The 20,660-nt window shown below is 40.2% G+C and overlaps 1 protein-coding gene and 1 long non-coding RNA gene across 4 annotated transcripts in view; one reads left to right on the plus strand and one right to left on the minus strand.

Annotated features, from left to right (window-relative positions):
* LOC123978461 overlaps positions 1–20,126 on the plus strand; it is a 26,286-nt gene extending 6,160 nt beyond the window's left edge. For both annotated transcript variants that reach the window (XR_006826964.1, XR_006826965.1), the window contains 4 exons: positions 10,571–10,822; positions 16,011–16,289; positions 16,999–17,137; positions 19,554–20,126. This is a non-coding gene — a long non-coding RNA (uncharacterized LOC123978461). The remainder of the gene's footprint in view (positions 1–10,570; positions 10,823–16,010; positions 16,290–16,998; positions 17,138–19,553) is intronic.
* Positions 10,565–12,556, minus strand: otx2b (orthodenticle homeobox 2b). 2 transcript variants are annotated; one of them, XM_046061690.1, is made up of 3 exons: positions 12,460–12,556; positions 11,848–11,999; positions 10,565–11,188 (listed from the first exon to the last, which is right to left on the minus strand). In XM_046061690.1, the coding sequence occupies exons 1-3, from the start codon at positions 12,554–12,556 to the stop codon at positions 10,565–10,567; spliced, it is 873 nt and encodes a 290-aa protein (XP_045917646.1). The 2 variants fall into 2 exon arrangements, with proteins under 2 accessions (XP_045917646.1, XP_045917645.1); XM_046061689.1 differs by having other exon boundaries at positions 11,848–12,014; positions 12,451–12,556.
* Positions 20,127–20,660: the final 534 nt, after the last annotated feature.

A 20,660-nucleotide genomic window follows, 5' to 3' on the forward strand; every position in this document is an offset into this window, starting at 1 on the left:
TGGGCCCCCCCCCCCCCCCCCCATCTTCCCAGCATGCCCCTCCTGGTGCATGGCTGGCCAGTGTCAGTGTGCCACTAATTAAGGACTCTAAGAGCTATGGAGCACACTCATTAATGAACTGTAGCATCTTTACTGTCCATGGAGTGAGAGAAGAGGCGAGGGAGGGGCTGATTCAGTTTGAGGGTCTGCTGGTCTCGTGGCCCGCGGTTCAGTTGGTGTCCAGAAGGTCAGGGACGACCCACTGAGATGAAAAATGTTAATACATGTTGGGTGATTGTAAGTGTAGTATTTTTGACAGGAGGTTTCCAGAATACAGTTTTTTAAAATTAGTTTGACTTTCTTTCTTTTTTTTTTTTTTTTAACAAAATTAACCAACTCAGGCTTATTCTTATGTGTGTTTACAATTTTTGTGTTTAATTTATTTCTTAAATTATTATTTATTAATTGTATTCACAAGTATGATATTCCCCACCCCATACACCCCCCCAAAAATCACAACAACAAAAAACCCAACTGTCCCCCTCCCTGCCATTTGTTTATTCCATTTTCATGGAAATGCAAAACAAAACAAATGGCTGTGTTTGTCTTTATGAAAGTAGGCCAAACAACCGCTGACAAACAAGAGGGGGAGTTGTAGGTCAGGGCGCCACAAGCCATGTGTAACCGTGCCTGACGAGAGAGCATGACATGATGTAGTAAGCCACAATAGACACAATAACATACAAACACCCCTGCCAGAATGATGTAACGTTGTCTAGACTAAACAAAACACATGCATGAATAAATGAGTTTCCAGAGCAGGCATACAGGGATTGGACAAAATAACAGGAACGCTGCATTATAAGCTGTTAAAATAGTAACTAATGCAGCTATTAATAAAATTCTGCCTCATCTTACTAATAAGAAAGCAGCATTGAGCATCTAACAAACGTGGCTCTCCACTGGTGTTAAATAAATCACACAGCAGCACAATCACCTGGGAACTGATGGGAACGGCTAATCAGTGCTTTTTTAAGCTGATCAGTTTTATTGATCTGTTGTGATACAAGGGAGAAACGGCTACTGTATAACATTAGTTCTAACATTAGTTATATAGTAGTACATATAGTGACTATAATTTATTTATGTTGGTATATATAGTTTAAACTCCACAAGTGACTGTAAAGGGAAGTTAATGTTTTGACCTGCTTTCTAAAAGTTGTATAAAACATATCACTACAGATTTGGATCAGCTTGTAGAATATTGACATTTTGCAATGGAGTTCTGAATGGTTTTAGGGCTTTTATTTGTACTCTTCTTCCACATTACAGTCACTCTCAAGTGCACCATTGTTCATTATAAGGCTCAGCCAGGATGTTTTGAATACTGAGTAGTTCTTGCATGTTAAAATCAGTTAAAGCATACATTGTGAAGCACGACTTTGTAAGTACGGCAATATGAATTTCATTAGCAGCAGAAGTTGACCTGTTATTAGTTAGCCCACAGTCTATTCAAGTGTGGACCTCATTTAATTATAATAGATGCAATTGTTTTTAAGTACCCCCCTTTGCCTCTCACACACACACAAAAATGCACACACACGTCATCGTCTTTGTCTCCTGCCCCCAAGTCTGGCATAATACCTCAGGTTAGACACACGCATACGCACACACACACACACACACGCAACAGATGCCCCCTGACGCTCATTCACATAAAGCGGGCATGTGATCGACGGGCCCTGAGTCCAGAGGCCTGCCAGCCTCATGGCATTGTGTTCCCCTTGGGCAAGCAGCCGGCCTCCCTAAATACCCTTTTGTCTTGGGTGGGATAATAAGGCAGTGGCCAAGCCGCTGGTGTGGCACGCGCACAGCCACTCATCCCCCTGGTCTGTGACCTAAACAGGTGGATCGGAGGGAAGAGCTGGTCGTGGCGGGTGCACGGAGAGGGGGACGGGGAAGAGGGGGGGGAGGGGATAGAAGAAGCTGCATCTGTCCCCACACTCAACGACTCCCAGGGTCAGCCACTGCTCCATATGCTCTCAGGAGAGAGGGAGGCACGCATACAAACCCAGACTAACAGGTGGAGGGGGGAGGGGGAGGGGGAGGGGGGGTGGGGATTAAAAGAGGTAAAATGTATCAGAGACAGATAGAGGGATTTTGAAACTGTCAAATTAGCTGTATAAGAAGAAAGAGAGATCTGACTATCCCCAGAATATTTTAACCCTTAAACCATATTAAATGTTTGGCTTGCATTATGAAAAGCACTTTTTGTCTCTGCCTAACGACCATATTGGCTCTCAGGCCCTAAAGCATCATCTCTTCAACAGGCAACTGTTGCTGTGTTTGTGTTCATGTGTCCATGTGATGCTTTCTTAATTAATAGCCTCATAGTAAGTTGTGTTTTATGCACTTTCTCCAAGATGTCAGCTATGTTATAATTTATTGTTCTGGGATCTTCTGCGGAGACAGAAAATAACAGCGACTCATCTTTGGGCTGTTATTGGGCATTTATGAGCAGTTACATGGTAAACCAACAGTCACATATGGTAGTAGAGGACTGATGGATAGGAGATAATTATAATTACCTATGGCTGGATGAAAATGCACAAGGCATATTAAAACAGCTGATGCAGAAGAGGGTAAAGATACTTTTTCAAATGAGAGCAGCATTCATGGGAAGCATACAGTGAATGTTGAGCCAGAAACATAAGACATTTTTCACAGTAGACATTTTGACTTTGTATATAAATGTCATTAATGATAGCTCAGTTCCATCAAGTGTCCCAGTAAGCCCTGCCAGTGAGCCAGCACGCACAATAGCAGAACCCTGGAACTAGCTCACCTAATTAAATGCAGTCGTTTTTAATGTTGCTGTGCCTTTTCTGCTATGGAATGCCAAAATATCTCCTGTTAAAAAGATCTGTTGTGTCTGGCGTGTGGTTTAAAGTTGTTCTTCACATTGTCCCACTATTCAGTACACAACAGAAATGGAGGAGCTACTTGCAGCTAGAAAAATGACAAGTGTTTGCCTTTACTACAGATAGTGGAGACAGAGAAAACCAATGGAGAGAAAGAGGTGTATGACACACATAATCAAAGAGATAAAAAAAAAAATTTGCGTCTCTCAGACATTTAATATATTTAACCTCAATGAAAAGTAAAGTTCCTTTGCTGCCGGGAGAAAAGTGGCTCAGTCTTGTGGATGTGGTGCTTCTAGAAGTTGAAGTATGTTTTGAACTTGTGTGACAGAGATGCCTGCTTTCATGTATTCAGGGCACGTTGGATGAAGGCATACACTTGCGGCCCACGAATTCCAAAGGCTTAGCTTCTGCGCGATGACACCCTGAAAAAGTTCATTGATGTATAACACTCAATGAAATATTGAAATAAGCAAAGAGGAGATTCTGCCTTTGGTCTGATTTTCCTTTCCTCCCCTCTCTATAGTCTAACTACTGTCCATTTGTGGGAGAAGGGGTGGGTGGGTGTCTCTGAGCGCTAATCTGTTGGATGCAGCTAATTAATTTTTGGTTCCTCCTATAGGCCTACTAAACAAGAGAACAGTGTTTGCACAAGATTAAGAGATAGAGTGTTTGTTAGAATGGTGTATATTATCAGTGAGGCCTCATCACATGCACCTGTGTTAATCATTACAATGAAGAGTCTTGTGGGCTCAGCGGCCTGGTGAGGAGGAGAGAAGTGGGTCTTTCACAGGTAAAAATATAGTATAATGTGGCTCAGTAGAAACAGGGAAATTACATGTACTATAGTTTAGATATTCGCCATTATTGTTGTATTATATTGCTGGTAATTGTGAATTACACACAGAGAAAGCCTTTTATGAATTAGTTAACTGACATTGCTGAATTCATGCGGCCAGGGTTTAATGTGAAATTAGTAAATGATATTGTTACTTTTTTCTTTTGCGATGCACTGTAGCTGTTTTTGATATACCGTGTAGCCTGTGGTGAGAATACTGGCAGAATGGAGAGAAATTGGCTCCGTTCACCATGAAGTCATTAAATTTGTAAGCTATTTGTGATCAAAAGGTGTGTTTGAGGCCATTAACTATGGAGTTTGATCATGGCTTACATGCGGTGTCAAATGTCAGTTGTTCCTGCTATTTCCCCCAATTTCAGTTGAAAGTAAGTATTAAGCCAGAAGAGAATATCAAAAGCTTACTATGTAAATGTTGTTAAATACCACTACTGAAGTTTGTTATATACTGTATTGTTTCTGACTCACATTTGATGCCCAGAATCCTCACTTTGCTTCAGCTCAGTGAGATTACAGTGGGGTATGTCCGTCAGTTCTTTGGCTCAGACCACACTCCCTGATGTTGTAACTTTAATGTACTAAACCATGCGGAAATATTTTGAGTTTGAAGGTTCATTCTTGACCTTAGAAACAGCAGCTTGAAAAAAAATCCTGACATAATGTCTGTCTGTGTTTTACGGAGCTTTCAACCACATTTCTTCGCCTTCCTTCAACTGAATTTTGGGGGGAATAGCAGGAACGACTGACATGACATCTTGATGACAACTGAGGCACTCCATCCACTGAGGAAGGCCACGAGGTGTGGTTCAAAATTTCAGAAACCAAAAGGAAGTTGGACAATTTGTTGAGGATTTCTTTTTCAACATGGAAGCACATTTTGAGGTGTAAAATGTTTTATTTTTTTGCAGCAGTAATAGTTTCTTTCTCTACATATTTCCATTGCCGAAATAACGTTTATTGTAGGTCAAGGGAATGATTGAAATGAAATGTTTTCTAACCGTGGCTTGCAGTGGTTGGCACCATACCACATGAAACAACAATGAGAACTATCCTTTTACGTTGAGGCTTAAAATGGTTCCATTTAATATTGAGTGGCCAAATTGTCTGTTTGAGCTCTAGGACAGCATTATTAATGACCATTAGTCATTTAGGGGCGATTATACTTGTAATATGTCAGCCCTTTACTCTTTACCATCCTGCTGTGTGTGGGGACATTGCCATTAGGTTGATGCATAATCCACTATGAAAACATTTTCATTTGTCTCATAAGGAGATTTTTATTAATGGCTGGGGACTATTTAATCCAAGGAGTTTTGAAAGCAAGTTTAAAGTACATTACCGCTAAATTTCAACATTTAAATGCGTTATTACTTTCACCAAGCATAAATTTACTGACTATATTTGTTATTTTTGCTTTAACATTCGCAAAAAAGATTTTTACTGAGTGCATTGTCCTAAACTCTCAAAACAAACAAAAGAATTTAAGCATAAATGTCCTAATGGACAGCCTCTTTGGTACTGACTATGTGAGCTTTAACCAACTAGGTATTAACTCGACCCAAAGCATAGTAATAATGTGTTTTTTAACATATGCTGAGATCTCGTAATCTTCTTATGGGTTTGAGGTTTTTTTTCTGTGCCCCTGAATAGCTCAACAAAATATGCTTCAGTAATGGATGGTTGTATCCTCATCCATCGCCCTCCTCCCACCTACTATAACTTGAAATAGGCCATCAAGTGGCTAATGAACTGATAAGCCTTCTGTGTCCTGTGGGGCTTATGAACATCATAAGCCAAATGTTTAGGCATATTTGGTGAGACAGTTTTTTTTAAAGAGCACTTATGTGGGAAAGAAATAAAGTCCTTACAGTTGGAACAGTATAAGAATGTGTTTTCATGTGTTTTCTACAGGAGGTAATAAATCCCTGCAGGTAATGAAGGAACCGGTGAAGTATTTTGAGTGTTTTTAAGGTTATCTTACAGACTCAGCGACGCTTACTTGTGTGGAAAGAATGTGTGGCCCTTTGCTTCATCAGACCTCCATCTAGTCAAGCTGCTATGTATCATTATCAGTTTTGGATCTCTGTAAATCCATGGATTTGTGTGAGCAGTCTGAGAAATTAAAATAACATGCTTTTTACTGCGCTTACTTCAAATCTCTTTAGACTTCATTTTTTAAAACATCTAAATCTGTTATTATGTAGGCTATACAAAACCCTTTTAATTTAATCTTTGACAAGATTATCAAATTCACTGATGATGTCAGAAACTTAAATAATTTCAGAAAATGTCGACTAAGCCTGGATAAGCACTTTCAAGGGGATACTGTTGGATTAGCTTAAAAATATATTATTTATTTTTGTTTGTTTTTTATTAGTTGTTGGCACATTTTCCACATCATTATGTTATTGCCTTTATTTTTATTGTCATTACAATGTCTTGCAATAAATACACATACATATACTGAATATCAAGCAGCTATCAAACAAGTTGTAAGATCTAAAAGCAATGTGGTGATTATTTTTAATTTAGAGCAATAAATTAATTTCTACAATTTAAATAAACTGTTCCACATTTCTGGGCAGTTTTAATAATCTCTTTTTCTTTTTCTCAGTAATAGACTAGCTTTCTTTGCCTTTTCATCATCAATAGTTAACGCCTTATGTTCATTTAAAGTTCCCCTGCAAGATTGTATTTTGACTTGGATTAGTTGGTTTAGGGGGAAAACACCTTCAGACTTTTACAGGGAAAACCTTGAGGCAGTCATGCTCTCGTTATCGCTACATCCTAACTATACCAGCCTGTTTTTTTTGTGAGATTTGTAAATAAGATCTCTTCTTCAATCTGCTCTCATATCATTTTCATAACTGATTATCGGACCACGTACTCGGGGAATAATCCCCCACTCCCCCTGCAGGCGTTGCGGCCTTAACCACCAGCTTTGCAACAGGCCGATGTTTGCGGAGGATCAGTTTGTGACCGACCGGACAGCAACCAGACCAGGGGACAAGGGGCGCTGCGCAGCCCGCTGTTAGACAAAAACCAAGAGGGATTAACGCAGCGTCTGTTGAGCCCATATGCGCCTTAGCACTGCTTTGCTCTTGATTAAAACTCATTGTACGTATGAAGTATTGTGGAGGCCGGATGTCTAATCCTCCTCATGACTTGTGCACTTGGAAGACACGAGGCCCCAAGGTTACAATAACAAGCTGGGTGAAGCCATTGTGTGTCAGTTGGTATTGGCTATCAGGGACCATTGATTAGGGTGAAATGTTGTTTAGAGTGGACATTTAAAATGACAGGGACTGTGGCCCTTTGTTTTTAAACCAGTCGCCTATAAGTAAGAGGGACCTTAAACATATTAACTATTGTTTAATCAGCATTTTACATTGAGCTTAACATTGCTTTTAATTTGTGATTACACTAATACTGAGAGACACGTGTTTGTATGAGCCATTGTTCTTTTTCTTGGAGGTAGGCTATTCGAAGCATTAATGGCATTTTCAATAATGATGTTTTTCAGTCGGGCGTGTTCATTCAGATAAAGATAGGCCTAAGTGTATTGAGGAGGCAGATCCAGCTCTTCCCGTCTTCAAAGTGTTCTCATGCTTCTCCCTCGCTTCAGTCACTTGGTGCGCCTCTCTCAGTCGTTAGAAATAGGAGGGGTTTTTTTCACAGCTGACATTTGAAAGTGACCTTTTTCCGCTTTTGCTGCAGCAGTCTGGCTGGAGGAGTTGTTGACACTCAAGAGGAGACGCGTCTCATGAATATTCAGCTTTCTGTCACCCTAAGCTATTGTTTCCAAGTTCAATTGTTGCATTGTTTACCGTCATAACGATGTATATGCGTGTTGCTAAACTTGGCGTTACATTGGTGCAGCGGTGTTATAATTGATTCTTGAACATTATAACGCTAACATCGGTCTGTGTGAGAAATTAAACGAACACAGGCACCGGCATGACCCGGATATAAACAGCTACTTCTATTTCACCCTTGAATAAGTTATGGATATGGCCTATTGCATGATTACGTCTTTCAAAACTACAATCCAACCGCCTAAAACACACACACACACACACACACACACACACACACACACACACACACACACACACACACACACACACACACACACACCTATTTTCTGTCCACGCAGGAGTGGAATCAAAGTCGCTCTTCTCTTTAACGCTTCGATTATTTCAAGCAACGCTTTTAATTAGTGTGCTCCTTTAGCGGAGACTCCAATGAAAGAGAGATTATTGGCAATGTCAAGGATCCTAATTGAATGTTGGACTTCTAACAATTAGCCCGCTGCAGAGCCATGTCGACTCATTACAGATCTCATAGCCGCTCTGACTTTATTGTCTCGTGCCGTCCAAGCTGACAGCAGCGTTGGACTTGAAAAAAAAAAAAGTAAATGCAAACAAACCTTCTGACTCCTCAAATGTAGTTTAAGAAGTTGTAGCCGCGCTTGTGCACTTCAATGGAGTTAAGGAACAACTTAATTACCGTTAAGAGAAATTAAAAATATTAAAAAATCAGAAGGGTGCTTTTGCAAATAAACCCTACCTTGTGCAGCAAATATGTGAAAAGGTTATGATGCAGTTTACAGAATATACAAGTAACTTGATAGCCCATATTATGGTGATTTTTCTTGAGGTTAAAAAATACAACACACAATGTTGCTTTAAGCAGTAACTTTTTAGGTTTTAGTGCCGGGTTTCTGCAGGTTTATACCTTGGATTACTTTTTTTTTATACACGACACAGCAGGGTATTAACACAGCCTAAATCATCACCTATGCCAGCTACTAAAAAGCATCAACAAAATGATACTCAGCAGTGATTTTAGTCCTTTTTTCTGTTTAAATATCCCTATGAAGTTAAAGCTTTGCTGAAGTGTTCATACATAACATGCAATTCAGTTTCTCCATAGATGAATTGAACATCAACATGCGTTTACGTTTTGTCTTGTTACATGAAATATTAGCCTTCGTATTAGAGCGCACATTTGGGGATCAGGCATGTAAACCCATGCGGTGGGCTTTGAATTGGACCACTGCTGCCCATGAGTCCCAGAGAAACCCCCGCCGGTAGAATATTGGGATTAACATCTATTGGAGGCCGGGATTAAACACTGCTTTCTCAAGCCGCACACTCTCTTTGTTGAGACTATCCGAACTGAACTGCCGGAAACTAAGAAAGGAACAAACCTGAGCAGAGCTAGAATAAATTATAACCCCATATTAATTTTTTATGACAACATTTGTCAAATTCGGCGATTTTTCGTTAACAGAGCTTGAACAGAATTTTTGTATGTATCCTCCCACATTACAGTGAGCATCGGGTGGGTTTAAAAATAAGAATTACAAAACGGAAGGTATGAGCAAGGTCATTTAAATCCATGTTGTGTTATGTCACATAAGTTGGAGTAACTATGCATGAAGAAACTGAGTTTGGTCGCCAGTGAAACGGCAATTATTGGCCCAATTACCACCTGCAAAACTGCCTCCACTAGCCTATGTGAAAATATGCCACCTTGTTTTCATTAAATGCATGGATCTTTTTTTTTATTTCCCCCCAAATATATATTTAAATAGTATTTTTAAAGTGAGGCCTGTCTAAAATAAAAATTAAAGTCATTATTATACGTTTTATTCGTTTTTAGGCTAGTATTATTGTTATTTCATTTGGCAAAATGTCAAATTTTTTGTGGAAGTGATTAAGAATATTCATGTAACTCAAATAAACCATCTGAAAAAAATACCCACGATTAGTTTTGCACACAGCACTGACACTGTTCATTCTCCATTTCCCACTCTCTCCGCGCGCGCGCGCGCACACACACACACACACACACACACACAGATCGTCCCTTGATGAAAGAGTAAGCTCACAGGACCTTTATTCATGTCTTTTCAGCGGTGAGGTCACACCATCTTTGGAGCCAGTAAAGGATCCACAATCACCGTGTATTGAGATCAGTGGAGGGGGAGCAAGTGTGGAGCTCTCAGCAGCCGAGAGTCATTTCCAGTGTGGCTAACCCTTGATTTTATTACTACCATGTGCTTAGGAAAGTCTCGTCTCTCTTTGTGATGCCGGTCGTTTAACCATTAGCATCTTTCGTTGTTCAAAAAAAGTTAGAAATCTATTAAAATCACAGCAGAGTCTGATGCGAGGGGGGCTCACAAATTGCATACAATACAACAGATCACAGTTTCGAAGGCTAGCACAGATAAAAAAAAAAACACATATGTACCATTTATATAAGACACACACTGATTGTCTCTTAGAAACTACATATTGATTCCTTATAAACACTTTTTTTTCTTAAATAAAGTAGTGCATCCATGTCCACACACCGTCCTCGTGTCTCTCTGCCAGCAGGTTGGCAAAGTTGTGTAAGAAGCTTAAAGGAGGTCTGTCCACCCCGACCACTTCACCAGCAGAATTAACAAGAGTTTTGTTCTTGGATAAACATTAGTTCCGTGGCTGTGGCGTTTATCTGTGTTGTCCTCAACAGGTGTTTTTTACGCATAGAGGCACACACTGACAGACATGGATAAGGGGCTACAACCTGTGAATGAACAGGGGGAAAGAATCTCGTTGCCAGTGGTAAAATAAATTAAACCTCTCCTCTTGGAGGACCAAAGACCATCATGCCAAAACCTCGAGGCCCCTGAGAGCCCTGCCTCGCCGAGCCCGGCTGACATTTGAACCAGTCCGATGTGTTTTGTTGAGGGATGGCAGCGCTGTGTCTGATGTGATCGTCACTGTTTGTGCACTTTTTTGACAGCTGATTGCTCTGTTCACAGGACCTGGAATTTCCACGAGGATGTTTGATCCTTATAATCCAAGCAATCGGCATTGAAGTTCAGCTTCCACGACGCCGCTTGGTCCTTATAATCCAAGCAGTCTGCAGTGGAGTTGAAGCCCAGGCCGGACGTCCCGTAGCCCTGGGTGGAGAGGGACGCCGGGGACTGGTTCAGATGGCTTGTGACCGCGTTTGTGCTCATCGGACTGAGAGTTGAACCAGGCCCTGACAACTGGTGGTGCATGGGAGTGAGGTAAGAGCCGCAGTCCATGCCGCCGAAGTAGGACGTCGAGCCGGCGTAGCCCTGGCTGTAGCTCGAGGCCTGGGTGTAGGTCATGGGATAGGACCTCTGCATGCAGGAGGAGGAGGTAGACAGGGGGTCTGAGAGCGGAGAGATGGACGCCGGGCTCCAAATGGACACCGGGGCGGTGCTGGTTGAGATGGCGGGAACTGTGGTGGTACTGGTTGGGGGCGTGAACTGACCGCTGGCCCCGCTCTCTGAGCTCACCTCTCTGGTTGGGGAACTTTTCTTTTTGGCTGGTCGCACTTTGTTCTGGCCCCCGTTCTGCTGCTGCTGCTGCTGCTGGCGACACTTTGCCCGCCGGTTCTTAAACCAAACCTGCAAGAGTCACATAGTCTATTGGTACATGCTAATTTTGATATCCCTTACTTATAGTGTTAATATAACCCAACATCTACGTTTCTGGAATATGACCTAGAGCTAGTTAAATATTTTCGCACTGTAAGTAATAGCCCCCTTTTTATCTAGTCCATGTGGAAAGAACATTTATTTCATTTGTTTTGAAATCAAGATGTTTCTAGATTTTTTCTCAAGCCAAGTTTTTGGTACCAGTGGACTGATCGGTCTCATTTCATTGCTCAAATTCTCGAAACAGGAATCTGTCCTTAAGTGGAATTATCTCACCCCACTGGCAAAAGTTTTCCACTTGATTTCAGGCAGACAAAATGCTAAGCCTCAGATGTAGGCCTTCTGTCAGTCACGGGTTAAGATGAATGTTTCTCACAGTGCAGATATAAAATAGATTTAAAAAAAAAAAACATTTTCATTCGAGCCCCCCCAAATGAGATGTAAGCGTAGCCTACATAAACATTTTGTTTCACATTGTTAATTCATGCAGTTGCGATTTAATCATTCAAACGTGTTTGCATTTGTTTGGCAAAAGTGCCACTTTTGTTTCGGTGTCTTTTTTTTATACCTAAAATATTTATGCACATGGAATCATTTTCCAAATATTGTTAATGTTCTGGTTAACTCACTTGTACGCGGGACTCAGGTAGATTGATTTTCAGTGCCACCTCTTCGCGCATGAATATGTCCGGGTACCGAGTTTTGGCGAACAACGCCTCCAAAACGTCGAGCTGTGCGCGCGTAAAAGTAGTCCTCTCTCGCCTCTGCTTCCGTGGCGTTGCTGCAAGTAAAACGGAAATGGAAATCAATTAAATGATGTTACTCATGTATCCATTTAAAAAATCAACTAAAAAGATCAAGCATTCAAAGGCAGATCTATAACAGAATCATAGATTTTTGTTTTTGTGCGCAATTACGCACGAGTCATGTGAGACTTAAATGCCGATGGCAATTGTACCTTTTCACATACTTTAGTCTAATGTGATGCAGTTTAAGCAAAAATCAAAGCAATTTGTCAGTAACTCATTCAAAAGGCACATCTAAAATTAAATCATGCAATACCAGACTTCTGTTCCCTCCAAGTCGTTGGACGGTTTGGTTTGGTAAAATAGCCGATGTAATCTAATATGTTTGATTTCTGATTTATCTCCCCAAAAATGTAGAAGTTATTATCAGATGTAGACGTTTTGAAATAGGTCCTGTTCTTTCATTTATTTATTCTTCAAAAAGTTCAAACCTACCTGGATAGCCCACTGATGGATGCAAAAGATCCATTCCGGAAGTAGTTAAGCTGAGGCCATTGACTGTGTAAGGTGGTTGCTTTAGATACGACATCATGCTAATGTTTGTCTGAGGGCTGAAGTTGGAAAAAATTTTGAAAATGGATGGAGCTCTCGAGGTGTACTTGGTGTCCTCTGTTCGCCGTGTGGTCCGTGTTACACAGGGCACCTGTTCCAAAAACGACAAAAGAGAAGAAGACATCGATGAAGGTGCACCGTGTGAAGAGATATTGGGTCTGTTTACATGGCACTGTCGCGAAATAAGCCCTCTTCAAAACGCACGGCTCTCCTCAAAAAACACATCTCCAGCTGTCCTCATCTCTATAGCCCCCCCCCCCTCTCTCTCTCACTCACTCACTCACTCACACTCACACACACACACACACACACACACACACACACACACACACACACACACACACACACACACAAAGTAATACACCGGCACTATAACTGCAACAAGGCACAATAAAATGTGATGTAGGAACTTTTTAAACTGCCCAAGCTGTTAAACTAAAGAAAGAAAAAAACAAACACACTCAACAAACCCCTAAAGTCTTTCTGCGCCTTTGGCTCTATTTTATTCTCTGTTTGGCTCTACCTTATCTAAAATTGTGGTTGTAGATACAAACAAAAACTAAGGGGAATTGAAAGAAGTCAAAGGCAGTGGGGAAGTAAAAGAAGAGACTGATTTGATGTCATGGATGTCTATAAAATACGTAGTCAACATAAATAATCAGTTTTCAAACCTACTTCCTGATTTATGATGACCAACCTATTTTTCTCTGTCGTTAAGAAACTAATTAAAATGACTTTTTATATTTTACATGATTGGCCTGAATTTTCAATGCAATTTAATAAATCTCGTGTAATTAATAAAACACGAGATTATCTGATGTCGAGACGCTCAAATTCAGTAAAAACAAAAAAAACCGCCATGTTAAACACGTAATTGTTGCAGTTATTTAAACAGAAATAAAAGTGCTCTGCGGTGTTGATTGGTAAATGTGTGATCGCTGTCACTACAACTGCAGTGACCCTCACCCGTCATCCCCACTGCGCGTCTTGATTAGTTGCATTTTTTTTTTCAATATCCAACGGTTTTAACCCCCTCATCCCAATCTGTCACACTTAAAACCGACCCGTCTACCAGTTGCACCCACCCGCTCAATAATAATCACCCTGTCCAAGAATTAATTATGATAAATGTTTTTCTGTTGATGAATTAACGAGATAATCCGAGTGGCATCTAAGTGGAGCTGCAGTTTGGCATCAAGTCAGTCCAACGTGCTCCAGGCTCGATGCTGCAAATCAGCAGCAGCTATAATAATTTCTTCTGCACATTTACGTAAATTAATTGTGATCTTGCTGTATATTTTAGTCTAACGCAGCACTTATATAAAAATATAAAATGGTTTTAACTACAGGGGAGAAATTAAATTCGTGGAAATGTACAGCTAATCGGGCTAAAATGCCAATTTAGACGCATAATCTGTCACTAGAACCTAAATAAATTAATCATGTGACCTGTTGGTTTATTGTCCTTCACAATATTCCTCTCTGGAGGCAGAGAGAAAAGGTCCCGACACATTTAGATCGATAAAAGGCCCAAATGTTCTTTCTCTTCACTGCAGCTTTCAGCCTCGCCTCTCCACAATAACCTATATCAATTTATTTTGCATTATTGCGTCTGTGAATTTACGGCGAGGACTCACTGTGCGATATGACATAAATGTGGGTGTCCTTTTGAGCAGAAACTTCCCTGAGTGAACTCTGTGTCCTCGGTAGCAGCACTAGCTTCAGTCAATGAGAGTGTGAAATGGGTAAAAACATGACCTCACTTAATCATGCTATAATGAAAAAGGCAATTCTGGTATCAGAAAAGTTTTAATTTAGCTTTTGATCTGCCTTTGTTTCCATATGCAGATATGATCATGGTGTAGCCTAACTTCACCAGTTTGCTACTGTAATTACCGGATGCTCTGTGTGCATTTACATCATATACGATCAGATTGATGTTCATCTAAAAGGGTTTGATGACCAAACTCACACTTAGTGACTCTGTACTCTGCTCAAATAAATAATAGACTGAGTTTAAGTGTGGTCAGCCATCATCTGCAATTTGATGCCACTAAACAGCCTAAAACCTTCTGACTGGCATTTCTTTCAGTGTCTTAGTGGGTTTTATTTTAGCACCAGCAGCAGTGTTTAAACGTTGTATTCCTTCTTTTTTTTAATGATTTTATAAGCATTTTAAATTTGGTTTTAGAAAAGTTGTGATTTCCCATAGGCTTCTAATTTGTTATTAATTTTACTGTACTGCGATTCATTATTTCGATATAGGCTAATAATAATAATAGCCTATTAATAGTAATATAAATAGTATTATTAATAATAAAAGTTAAACTTACCCTGCTATCGACGACTGTAAAGTTCTTTGTCTGCTCGGTTTCCTCCAGGAGAAATAATAAAACTCAGTGCAGATTAAGGACGTCCTGGCGGATAAAAAAAAACACCGCAACCCACCGAAAGCAGGAGCAGCCGTCTTCAAAGACAGAACAACTGTGGGAATAAAAGTTAAAGATGGAGCGGCTGCTTCGGGTTTTGAATCGGTGCGAAGGCTGAGGAGTGATGGAGGAGGCTGCATGTACGCCTTTAGGATTTGTTGGTGTGTTGTGAGTGAAGTGGTTTGAGTTGGATTTTGTACAAACTGCCAGCCAATGAGAGCCGCAGGACTGAGCTGAGGTCTGTCTCTGTCTCCGTCTCTCACACCGGTGGGGAGGATGAGGGTTTTTTTCCTCCCTTTTTTTTCTTTCTGGGAAACAAATGTCTCCAGCTACTTATTTGACGCACAGTCCTCAGCCAATGGCAGCGAGAGGGCGACTGACAACATCCCCATCCCACCGCAGAGAGGGTGCATTGATAATAAATAAACGGTATGCCGGTGGATGACGAGAAGTGGGGTTTAAACCGAGGAAAAGTCAGTTTAGTCACCTTTTTGTTACATTTTATATTTGGCATCCCCGTTATCCAGTGGATGCGTTAAACTGGGGAAAGTTGCATGAAGGCTGTGTTGGTGAGAGGGGAAATATATGCTCAAATAAAGAGTTTTCTGAAAATATAATGTATGTACAGTAGTGCTGTGAATACATACTCAAACGTGCATCACGTCATTGTCATTGAGTGCGCATCAAAGTCAACCAAAAATGTTGTTGTTTCTGTTTTTAAAATCAGAAATGAAAATAGTTCCAGACAATCGAGGAATATTAAAGCGCCTTAACACGAAATTGAAGACTTTATTGTATAAATAAAATGTAAGTTTCTAGTGTTCACATGTCTGTATGTTGTATAAAAGAGTTAAACATTGGAAAGAAAAATAAATCTGTGACAAAAAGACAGGAAGAAAAAAGGGCTCTCGTGTGAAGGCTGCACCGTCCTCTCACATTCCAGCGCGTCGCAAAAAAGGGGATTTAGAGGGACTTATTTTCTTAAAACTGTCCTCCCGTCCACAGAGCCAGCCAGTCTGCTCCCATCCGCCTCATACAGGCCTGCACCAAAATACACCCAGAATATCTGCAGGGGAGTTCCCACCGAGAGGAACCGAGCAGCCGAGGACTTACAGGCACCGGGACCTGCAGTGTACCTACACCCAGGGATCAGGAGAAATGACAGGGGAGAAGGCAGAGAAAGGCCGGCTGTGCAGTTGGAGACAAGCAGAGCTACTTTCTCTTATTTCACCTGACACATGTTCAGCAAAATGTGAAAGAACATAAAAGAGAAACGTGAAGAAGGTAGGCCTGTTTTATTTTAGATTTGATTTACAAGAAAGTGCATTCTTGAGGTTTTGTGTTGTAACATTGTTATCGCTTGTAGTAATAATAATAATAATAATAATAATAATAATAATAATTATAATAGTAATAATAATAATGATCACAAATGTTAATAACAATAATGCATTTTTTCATTTGTTGTTATCCATATAATAGCCATTTAGTTCAGGATTCGTCTTATTTCATATTTACTGGAGGACCCACAGGCTGCACGAGACAAATAAGCTTCCTCTATGTCACTTGAATTTTGAACCTGCGTGCCCATCTCAAAATAATATGCTGAGGGTTTTTGTCACGGCTTGGTAAATGTATCATCTTAAGAGGCTTTGTGGAACACCTACACACACTCACACACTCTCTCTCACACACACACACACACACACACACACACACACACAGTCACACACACTGCGCGCTTGCACGGACACACCCGCTCACTTCAAACAGATTTGAATATTGATTTAGATTTATAAACACAGGCAGACCGTGGGTTTTATGAATCGTCATTTGCCTCTCTCTGTGACTCCAGTGGAAGGCCATGAGTCAAAGGTGCAGTGACAGCTGCTGGGGAAACTGGTTTTCACTCCGAGCTGCAGCCTGCTGGGGCTCACAAAAACTGGTACACCATATCAACTTTACACAAACTCAGTGACATCTCTTTTGACAGATTTCGATCAGTGGAAGCGGATGAATGGATCATATCCCTGGATTTTATTTAACAGCTAAACATGAGATTTGATCTCAGCAGAGGAAAAGTTTTGCTGTGAGTCTGCCTGTTTGGAGGAGAGGAACTGCAACCCGTTCAGGTATCCCTGTTTGTTTTTTTACGTGTTTTTGTTTGTTTATTTATTCCGGATAGTACAGATGTATTTTGTCATCTATTAGAATGAAAAAAATGGAGTGAAATCACGTAGCTTAAACTCACTTATTTATGTTTTTATATTTTTCTGAAATAAAATCATGTAATATATCCAACCCGACAGCTTCAGACGGGTGTAAAGATTAAGCCTTGTGGATTTTTAATAACGTTGCTGTTTTGCTTTATGACAATCACAAAGGTCACCGTTTAGCCTTCCCACATTTTTACTGCAGCAGACTCCACCAGACTCCATCCACAAATCATCATATTTAGCATCATATAAGTTTAAATTACCAGAAGTGTAGCTCCTAAAAATGTTTTATATTCTTTTACTTTGACGCCACAACAGGTAGAGCACACAAGACCAACTTTATAGTCTCAGAATGCAACAAAGGGACAATCAGCTTGCAATTAAAACCGCATTTAAAAAAAAAAGACTATTTCCTTATATTCTATCAGCTGCATGGTAATTTACTCTAACGGGAGACTTTGTAACTGCTGCAGTGGAAAATCATGACGTGTGATGCTGTTATCTGCTGGATCTCACCGTTTAAATAGCTAAATAATTTATTAAACTGTAAAGCCAGGCCCTCCACAGGGACTTTGTATCTTAAAAGGACGTTTAAAGGGAGAAGGAGTTAAACGCCTCTGGCGAGCAGCGCTCCCACTGACTCCCGGCTAATTGACGACGACGGCTTTTATCTCCGCCTCTGCTACACTCAACCTGAGGGTGAGGATTTCGCCAGGCCTCCAACCTGTGATTTCTACCAGTTAATGCGTAGCCTATACATATTTGCTAATACATTGGACAGGCCTGCTTGACCTTTGTTTGATAGCCTTAAAAAGAAAAATCTTATTATTATTGGATAATTACTTCTCTCCCTCCTCTGCGCCTTATCCAGGCATAAAAAGAAATAGGAAACAAATTATAGAATGTGTTTTGTAAAATTAAATAGTACAAATAAAACCACAACAGCATGAGGTTTTAATTAATTAATTTTTTTGCAAAATGATTGTGAGTTGTCTTAATAAAAAGCTGCATATTTACAGGCCTACATATAGCTACATCTTCTAACTATTTAGGCTTTCCTCTCCTCTCCTCTGCCAAGTTCCCTCCTTGTTTGATATTCGCATGGCTGAAGATGAGGAATGTGTTGGTGGAATTCATTCTGAGCTTAAAAAAAGAGCCAGAAAAAAAGGGAATAAAATCCAATAAAGCCAATTCATATAGAAATGCTGATAATCTGTACTGTCAAGGAAAAGCTTTTCCCTCTGTGTCTGGGGTTTATGTCAATATTATGTTTTGACAATAAAAAAAGTATTTTGGTACCCAGTACTTTATGGTTTCCTTTTTCAACTTGGTTTATTGTTTACCCCTTATTTCCTTTTTTTAATTTAACACAGAAAGTTAGATCTGTACAACTTGCAAACACTTTAAAACTAATCTCTGTTTACAGAATCATATATGTCACTCATTATTTTGACTGAAAAATTAAAAAAGCTTTCATACAAATGTAGTGATAATGTTTTTTGTATTCATTACTATTTAATTTAGGGTCATGTGTATGTATAGCACTAAGCAAAGTTAGTGAGAAAAAAACGGGTGTCCCTATCCTCTTTTTAAAAAACCTGGATATAGAAGGTAATTATTGTGTATAGATATGCGGCATTTGTTTGGTTGTGAGTGTGTGGGTGACAGAAAGAGAGGGAGATGAGCTGAAGTAGGATAATCACAAGCTGTATTTTAATTAGCCTGGCAGGTTTGATGGATACATTGCTGCCGCCGCCGCCCGCTGCTGCTGCTTTACGAAAAAAGGTGCTATGCGTAGTGAGCAAGGTGTCTAAACAGAGGGCTTTCTCCATGCTGTCCCCTTATCACAAAGGAGCTAAACCTTTGTGTAATGTAACATGTAACTGACCCTAGAGGTCATCAAAACACATTCAGTCTCCTCCCCAGGGATTAAAGGGGGAGAAACCCAATTAATTGTCAGTTTGGGAAGAGTTTACTGACACAGAGGCACACAGACAGATTCACCATGCAGGCAGCATTCTGCATCTGGGATTTTATCTCTGCAATTATTCACAATGTAACAAATTTAGTTTTGGTTCAAAGTTTTGCTTAAAATGATTACAGGAAATGCTTATGCCGTTGAATGAGTCTGTATTCAAATTTTTTAAGGCTGTACTTCTGTAATGAAAAGGTGCACTGATCATGAAATTATGGGTTTATTTTCCACACACATCTTCTCTGTGAATTCAAATATGGTGCCTCAGCAATGCCAAGACTATGTGTGTTTGCTCTTTCCATTAATATGACATGCCTTTTAATTAGTGCCATAATTGTTTGTGTTGTGTTTGTGCAGGAGTTCGCCAACAAACAAACGGATGCAATTAAACACACTCGCCGTCAGATCATCAATGAGGAGGCAAAGTCAAGACTGGTGGAAAAACCGACAAGGACAAATATAAGACGGGAGAAGACTCTGCTGCTTCAAGGTTAAACTTGAACTGTGCAAAGAGCTCGTCTTCACACAATCTAGATAGTTTTCTTCAAAGACACATCACTAGCTGTTTTTTTTTTATAATAAATGTCCTCAGTTTACAACTTGATATAACTCTTAATTGATGTTATATTTTGATTTCATTGCTAAATAATTAAATCTGACGTATATAATATCATATCCCTGTTTCGTCTCTACCTCCACACTGTCTTGGAAGTAATTAAAAAAGTATTTGCAAATAAAGACTATCATTGTCAGACCACCACCCTGCTCTCTTGCTCTGTCTCTTTCCACCTAGCCATATAGGCTTCTCCTCTGTGTGCTGAGGTGTCTGCGTGGCGTGGTAAAACCTGCCCTGCAGACCGGACCTCTCAAGTCTTCAAAGGAGGAAGAACTCAATGTGGGGGATTTGTTCAGGCTTATTTGGTAACCTAGGATTTGAATTGGATTCTGGGAGGCATTCATAACACATTTGAAAATGTTACATTGTGTGATTTTGTGTGTAATCCCCATAATAAATTTTAGAAATGGTCACAGCACTTGCACAACTGCGACTATTCATGATTTATCAAATGGTTTTCTTGTCTTGCCTCTTGGGGGTGAGGTGTGTGTTGCCGGCAGGGAATGGGACGATCTCAGTCGTTGGTTGGGAAAGCCGGTGAGGAGACGATTCTTCCGTTTTAACCTTTCTCTCAACGCTGTTTTGTTTATTTGACCTGAATATGTGATAGGGTCAGCCACTGTGCTTCCAGAGGGATTCTCTCAGACCCCCCAGCAGCACCGGAGCATTACAACCTCTAGTGGATTATACCACCCTGGGAGGACGCACACACACTCACTATAGGTACAGGTTATTAAGTGTATATTCTTTCAAATCCACAGTCATAGATTAATAAGATTTATTTTCTCCATCATGCCTTGTAAAGTGCTTGTACGTTGCATTAATACAGTTAAGTAGAAAACTATGTG

The sequence above is a fragment of the Micropterus dolomieu genome, linkage group LG11 (genome assembly GCF_021292245.1).
Source record: "Micropterus dolomieu isolate WLL.071019.BEF.003 ecotype Adirondacks linkage group LG11, ASM2129224v1, whole genome shotgun sequence".
NCBI lineage: Eukaryota > Metazoa > Chordata > Actinopteri > Centrarchiformes > Centrarchidae > Micropterus > Micropterus dolomieu.

Bases quoted from the DNA above. Each gene is read 5' to 3' on its own strand.
- otx2b (XM_046061689.1), bottom strand. From the start codon at position 12,556: ATGATGTCGTATCTAAAGCAACCACCTTACACAGTCAATGGCCTCAGC. The intron at 12,015-12,450 runs AACTTTTTGAAG...TGATTTCCATTT, and splicing joins GGGCTATCCAGGTAGGTTTG to CCGTTTTACTTGCAGCAACG. The intron at 11,189-11,847 runs GTGAGTTAACCA...TGACTCTTGCAG, and splicing joins TACCTGAGTCCCGCGTACAA to GTTTGGTTTAAGAACCGGCG.